This window comes from Sceloporus undulatus, chromosome 5 (genome assembly GCF_019175285.1).
Source record: "Sceloporus undulatus isolate JIND9_A2432 ecotype Alabama chromosome 5, SceUnd_v1.1, whole genome shotgun sequence".
Taxonomy (NCBI): Eukaryota; Metazoa; Chordata; class Lepidosauria; order Squamata; family Phrynosomatidae; genus Sceloporus; species Sceloporus undulatus.
Window position 1 is genome coordinate 193,286,211 of NC_056526.1, and position 6,661 is coordinate 193,292,871.

At 62.2% G+C, this 6,661-nt stretch overlaps 1 protein-coding gene across 2 annotated transcripts; it reads right to left on the reverse strand.

The window, feature by feature from the left end:
- Nucleotides 1-2,021: 2,021 nt before the first annotated feature.
- PCGF1 (polycomb group ring finger 1) lies at nucleotides 2,022-5,614 on the reverse strand. Of its 2 annotated transcripts, none has more exons than XM_042466998.1 (9): nucleotides 5,436-5,614; nucleotides 4,990-5,095; nucleotides 4,568-4,720; nucleotides 4,319-4,390; nucleotides 4,108-4,213; nucleotides 3,196-3,229; nucleotides 2,795-2,881; nucleotides 2,560-2,643; nucleotides 2,022-2,227 (listed from the first exon to the last, which is right to left on the reverse strand). In XM_042466998.1, exons 1-9 carry the CDS (start codon nucleotides 5,532-5,534, stop codon nucleotides 2,180-2,182), a joined length of 789 nt encoding a protein of 262 aa, XP_042322932.1. In that variant the 5' UTR covers nucleotides 5,535-5,614; the 3' UTR covers nucleotides 2,022-2,179. The 2 variants fall into 2 exon arrangements, with proteins under 2 accessions (XP_042322932.1, XP_042322933.1); XM_042466999.1 differs by having other exon boundaries at nucleotides 2,560-2,640; nucleotides 5,436-5,610.
- Between the last annotated feature and the right edge of the window lie 1,047 nt (nucleotides 5,615-6,661).

A 6,661-nucleotide genomic window follows, 5' to 3' on the forward strand; every position in this document is an offset into this window, starting at 1 on the left:
TCCCTGCCCCCTTCCCTCCCAGACATCTTTTTGGCAGCTCGGCCTCGGGGGGGCTCGGGGGGGGCTGGGAAGCCGCCAATTGGTTCCAGGGCCCCCCAGCGGAATAATTGGTAAGCAGAGCTCCCCCAACACACATGCACATTGCCCGCGAAGGAGAAAGGGGTTCTCCTCGACCCTCCCCTGGGTACATGGGGGTCTCCCCGGAGGACCCCCCTCTGCCTCTTGGGGCCCGAGAATGAGAAGAGCCCCCTCGCCCTCCATGTTGCAGTGAGTTCCGCAGGGTGACCCCCCCCGTGAAAAAACCCGGGGCCTCCGTCCACAGAGAAGACCCCCGCCCGCCTTAGAGGCCCTCTCCCTCCCCCAGGAAGAAAGGCCGCAGCCCGAAGCCCCCTCCCGCTGCCTCGCCCCCAAATGAGCCCCAGTGACAGGCAGGAGGGGGAGGGGAGGGGGCTCAGGTTTCCCCTCGCCCCCCCCCCCCCGGCCCCCCCCGGCCATTAGCAGCCCCGGGCGTGACGGGGGGAGGAGCGCATCAAAGGGCCGTGAGTCCCCGGAGACCCCCATCATTCATCTCCCTTGAAAGCGGCGGTGGGGCGGGGGAGGCCTCCCCCCAAGAAGCAGCTCCTCCGAAGGCAAAGGGGGGGACGAGGTGGGGCTAAGGAATCCGAGCCTCTTCCCTTTCGCCACGGAGCACGAGAAGGACGAGGGGCCTCTGGGCGTGCGCAGAGTGCCTTGTCTCCCGACCCCCCCCCGCCTACAACCCAAAGACAAAGAGGAAGGAACGCACACAAAAGAAGGTGTGCCCCCAAAGGCGGGGTGTGTGTGTGTGTCAGACTAATCTTTCCTAGGAGACAAATGCCCCCCCCGCCGCCGCCCCAGTGACTGTGGAGGCAACCTCACCCCCCCAGCCAGACTGATGCCCCGCAAGACGAAGCAGGCGGGGGGAATGGGGGTGAGGCCCAGATGGTGGGGGTAGCGAGGGGGGTCTTCTTCCTATAAGGTGCCAGGAAGCCCCCCCGCCACTGCCCCCAAAACCTTCGGCCACTCCTGGCTCTGGGGGGGGGGCAGGTGGACTTCTCTCCTCGACCCCCCCCGCGGGGCTCTAAGGCTCTGAGACCAAAAGCCCACAGCCATTCGGGGGGGGGGGGTCCAGCTCGGCGCGGCTGCCAAAGGATGAGAAATGGCCGACAGCTGGGTCCGGAGGGAGGGACGGAGGGAAACCCGATCCGGACCCCGGCGGGGCTTTGGGGGGGGGGTCTGGCGAGGGGTGAAGCGGAGGCCGGAGCCGGCGAAGGACCAGCCGGTGCCCCGTAAATCAGGGGCCGTAGGGAGGGCGTGGGGACCCGAAGGGCTCACCCTGGAGCCCCCAGGAAGATCCGGGGAGGCAAAGCTCCTCGAAGAAGGCAGGGCCCGGGGAAACCCGGCGGGGGCTCACCTTCGGCCCCGGACTGTAAGCCCTGATGTGGCCGCAGACACTCCTTGACCCACTGCCCCCTCCCCACCGGCCAGGGCAGCACAGCTCAGGGCCCCAGAGGCAGGGATGTGAGGAGCCCCCCAGAGCCGGCCCTGTCATGCCCAGGAGTGTTTGCAGGAAGGGGAGGACGGGCGGAAAGCCCACCATCCCTTCGACTCAAGCCTTCTGGCTCCATCCTCCTCCTCCTCCCGATACCTCTTGAGGAAACGGCAAAAGGGGGGGAGGAGGATGGGGGTGTTCCAAGGGGGTCCATCACTTGCTCATCACTTTGCCTGAGGCTGTCGGTAGTGCATGAAATGGCTGTGCAGGAATGGGGAGAACCTGTGTGTGTGTGTGTATGTGGGGAGGGGGAGATAAGCGCCTGATCCCCACAAAGGCATCCCAGCCACCCTCCAAACAGTGCACGCCTGCCCCCCGCTGGCACAGGGAGGGAACTGCAGTTAGAGCCAAAGGAGCGAAGAGGACCACCAGGGCCCCCTCCCAATTTCCCTCTCCCTCAGGGACAGCCCCCAGCCCAGACCAAGGAAGGAGGCGGAGGCTGGGGCTGGTTTTCAGTCCTTTTATTCCAAAAATAAACTCAGTACAGTATTGCAACAAAGGGAGCCTTAAATTAGTCTGCTGTTGCAGGAGTGTGTCTGTGTTGGGGGGAGCAGGGGGCCACTCTGCCGGAGGAAGAAGGCCGCTTTCGCTGGGGAGAAGCCCCCTGGACTACCTCCGCTTCTCCTTCACGCTGTAGTGCAGCAGCAGAGGAGCCGGCTGGAAAGCAAGCATCATCACCATCATCATTATTTGCATTGATACCTGCTCTTTAGAAAGACTCAGAGCTTAAAGCTCCAATCTAAAGAGACATGCCACAAAAGGAGAAGGGGATCCAGTCCAGTGGTCCTTCTCTCCCTCTGAGGCCATGGCCATGGCAGATGCAGTGGAGGGAGGGCCTTCCTTTTTTTCTCTGGGCTAGGCCTGGTGGAGCTGGGCTTGCCCTTCCCTGCTTCTGAGGCCTTCCCTTGTTAACAAGGGGTCTGTGTGCATGTCTGTGAGAAGGCCTACATGGGAGGGGGTGCGCTGTAGGGGAGGACCCCTGCTCTCACCTTGCCAAACCAGCGGGAGAGCCAGAGCTGCTTGAGGGTCATGGTGTCTGGGAGCGCCTCGCTGTCAAACAGGATCTGGACCTGCTGGGGAGGAGAGAGGGTCAGGGTCAGTGATCATGAGGTGTGTGTGTGTGTGTACCCAGCCCCTTGGTTCCCCCACTCAGCAGGGAGGGGGGCCTGGGGGGCCTGGAAGGGCCAGGGGTCCCCATCTTTCCTGGGCAAAAGTCTCACTCACATGTGGCAAGGGCAGCTCCAGGCGGCAACACAACACACGGCGCAGGTGGCGGATCTGGGCCCGCACAGAGCAGCGGACGTATTTGTGCTGGAGAATAGCAAAAAGGGGAAGGCAGTGTGTCAATGGAGCCAGTGAGGAAATGGGGGGCACAAGGGACATCTGATCCTGGCCAGCTCCCCCTCCCTGGCTGGATTTCCTCAGAAGTGGGAGTGGAGGGCAGCCCATTCCTCCCAACAGCTGCCATGCTCTTCCTGGGGGGGGGGGCACAGCAGGGGGGCATGGCTGGCTATGTGGGCAACAAATATGATGATGGGGGGGTGGAGGAGGAGCAGGAGTAGCCACCCCCAGAGGCTGGAGCTCCCCTCACCTGCACTCCCTTCACTCGCACTCACACTCCTCACCTGCAGGATGTGTTTGTTCTTGTCCTTCCCGGAGCTGGGGGGGGAGGAGGAGAGAAAGAGAGAAGAGGATGGGAGGGTCTCCAGAGAGAGAAGGGGGAGCCTGCCCCCCCACTGTGACCAGCCCACAGGAATTGTCCCATCAAGTATATACTGGGGAGCAGGGCGGTGAACTACAGCCCTCTCCCCCCAGCAGCCCAACAAGTGAAGGTCTGGGTTTCTGGGAAATAGCCCTCATGGGGGGCGGGGGGGGGGGTATCTTGATCTTCCCTGCAACCACCAGGGCCCAGCCCAACCCTCCCTGGGTACTATGCTGCCTGCTTAAAGGTGCCCCTCTCCTCTAAGCACCCACTACCCACCCAGGGAATCCTGGGAAATTCTGGGAGGCAGCATAGGAAGTTCCAGACTGCTTCCAGAACCCTTCAGATGGGCCAGAGCGCCTCCTTGGGACACAACAGGACAATGCAGCCACTGGAGGAGAAAGAAGTGGGGAGCCCTTTGCTGGCCTCTGGAGAGTTCCAGGGGCAACTGGTGGTGGATTGCAGAGCAGCTTCTGTGAGGATCTAGAAGGTGTGGGGGGTGGCTGAGGTCTTTCTCAGCAACCTTCCCCATGCCACTGACCCAGACTCCTGCCCCACCAGCCAGCATCTGTCCTCAGAGGCCACCCTGAGTCTGGGGATGGAGGAACTGAAGTGTGGAGTCCTGCTCAAGAATGGGACCCACAAGCCAGGATCCCCCCCCCCAAAAGTCAACACATCAAAGTGGAGGCTGACCACCCTGTATCTGGGTGGAGAGCTCCCTCCCAGTTCACCTCAAGGGCCAAGAGGCGCCCCAGGCAACTCAGCAGCCCTCCCCACAGACCCCCACTCATGCCCCATGCCCCGCAGGGCAATCCCTCCTTCCCCACAGACTCACCCCTGTTTCTCCAGGCATAGCAGGACGTGTTCGTCGAAGCGATAGTAGTGGGCACGCGAGTGGTCGAAGGTGGTGTAGGGCAGCCCCACACGATCGGAGGCTGGGCCTGGGGAGAGCAAGGAAGTGTTCAGGGCAGTGGTGGAGCAGGCAAGGGAGGAACACCCTCCTGAACCCCACATGCCAGGGTCTCTCCTGGGGAAGGAAGCCGCACCTTCGCTGCTAGGCTGGCTCACGCGCTCCAAGCCTCTTGACTGGTAGAACTCACGGATCCGCCGCTCCTCACCTGCATTGGGGGGGGGGGGGGAGAAGAGAGTCACATAGGAACCCCACCCTGATCACCATAACAGTCCAGAGCCAGAGGCTATGAATGGCGAGGGGGACCCTTCTGGTCTCCCCAGTGGCTCCAGGCCAATGCTCTCTGAGGAGGCCCCCACCTGCCCCACTGCCTTTGGTCACTTACTCTCCTGGAGGCCGGGCACCAGCTTGAAGACGATGTCCTGCATGACGCGGTCCAGCTTGAGGTTGAGCAGGGGCTGGGTCTCATGGATCTTGGTGCTGCACATGGGGCAGTACTTGCTGGTCTGCAGGTACTTCACGATGCAGCTCTTGCAAACTGCAGGAAGGAAAGGAAGGGTGGGTGGCTTCATGGGGCCCCTGTAAGAAATCTACAGCCCACCCTCCGAAGCTGGGCCTAAGGCTGAGGGCCAAAGGCCTTGGGGTGACTGCCCTGTGGCAAGAAAGGGTGTGAGGAGGGTCCCAATCTGGGCCGCCAGAGACCACCCCCTCGAGGGCATCCCCCTCAAGCCAAGGCCCCTCCCCCTGCCCCAGAGTGACCCTGGGACCCCTCCGTCCAGCCCAGAGGACCCCAGGACCCCCACTCACAGGTATGGAGGCACTCGGTGATGGTGGTGGCGTCGACGAAGTACCCGGCGCAGAGGAAGCAGACGATGTGCTCGTTGAGCTCCTTCATCTTGACCTTCACCTCCTCCTGGGGGGCACAGGGTCAGGCTCAGGGAGGGGGGCCGCTGCCCACAGACCCTTCTTCCCCCTTGACCCCGGGAAACGGGCGCCATGGCCGTGTGTTTGGGGGGGGGGATGGGGTCCACTCGGTCAAGGCCCCCCCACGACCCAGAAGACAACTGTCTTTGGGACCCGCGCGGACGCCTCCTCCGCCCCTTAACCCCGCCCCGCCTCCCCTCCCGCCCCGCCCACCGCGCATGCGCACCGTTCGGCCCGGCGCATTGACCCTTCGGGCGCTCCCGCGATTGAGCCTCCGCCACCGCCAGGCCCTCCACCTCGCTCTCGCCTTCGCTGCCTCCCGGCCTCACCTCGTTCCGCAGCGGGTCCATCTTGTAGACGGCCTGGAGCTGGTTGCGGAGCCGCATCGCGATCGCCATCGGGCCCCCCTGAGGAGGAGGAGACGCCATCTTGGATCCGCCTCGCCCACTTCCGGGTTGGGGAGGGCGGGGCGTGTCGCCACAGCAACTACAGCGCCCGACAGGCCCTGTCTCCCACTTCCGCGTCACGTGCTCCTCGGCCGAGGGAGGCGGGGAAGGTGCGCGAGGGCTGGGGGGGTGTGGTCCGCCGTGTCTCTCCGTGGAGGAGAAGGTGATCATGGGCCTCCTCCTGCCAAAGAGAGCCCCCTTCTCCTCCTACCTCCGAGGCCGAGAGAGTGTGACTTGCCCAAGGTCCTTCAGTGGCTTTGCTTCCAGCCACCGCCACCCTGCCGACTGGAGAGGCCCAGAGAAGCCCAGCCCCTTTCAGCTTCTGACCTTTAACGCCTGTGACTGATGACACTTGCACCAAGTGTCTTTTGGTTGGCCTAAGGGAGTAGGGGTCTGAGAGCAGGCCATGGCCTCGGGCAGCAAGCCACACTCTCTCAGCCTCCTCACTGGAAGAAGGCCATGGCAAGCCCCCCCCCCCGGACCAGTCTTGCCAAGGAAGGCCCATGACGGGTTGGCCTTAGCATTTAGTACAGTATCCCCTCCTTGGGACGGAGAAAGAGAAGAGCTCAGGCTCCCAGGGTGCTAGTCCAGTGCTGACACTGCTGCCAGCTCTCTCACCTGTGGCTTCCAAAACTGGCTTCTACAGTAGAGATAAACACAGATCTATATGCACACATAGAGATATGTCATATACACACAGAAACAGTTGGTTAGGAAGTTGTTATTATTATTAAGCTTTAATTATAAAGCACTGTAAATTTACACTGCGCTGTAGATACAATCAATTGAAAGAGATGAAACAAACCTGCCTATGGAGTGCAACAATAATTAAGCATAATACATAGTAATCCCTCTTCACATTCAAACAATAAAATATAGCAGACCACCAATTAAAATGGTTTGTTGGCTTTGTTCAGAAGCTGCGCACAAATAAGGAGCCGGGAACTTCCGGGGCGTTGGCGCCCCCGGTGGCCGAGAGGCGTCACTGCAGGGACCCAGGACGACCCCCGGAACCCTTCCCGCTTCAGGCCCGGCGGGGCTCGGGGTCTCATGCTCCCCCTTTGAGAAAGCCGGACCTTGGGCTGCTGGATTCGGCCAGTCCAGTCCCC

What these genes read in the sequence shown, in the direction of transcription:
- PCGF1 (XM_042466998.1), bottom strand. Translation starts at nt 5,534, where the DNA reads ATGGCGTCTCCTCCTCCTCAGGGGGGCCCGATGGCGATCGCGATGCGG. An exon ending in AGAACAAACACATCCTGCAG is followed by an intron (nt 2,882 to 3,195) that starts GTGAGGAGTGTG and finishes GCTATTCTCCAG; the next exon opens with CACAAATACGTCCGCTGCTC. An exon ending in TCTCCCGCTGGTTTGGCAAG is followed by an intron (nt 2,228 to 2,559) that starts GTGAGAGCAGGG and finishes CTTGCTTTCCAG; the next exon opens with CCGGCTCCTCTGCTGCTGCA.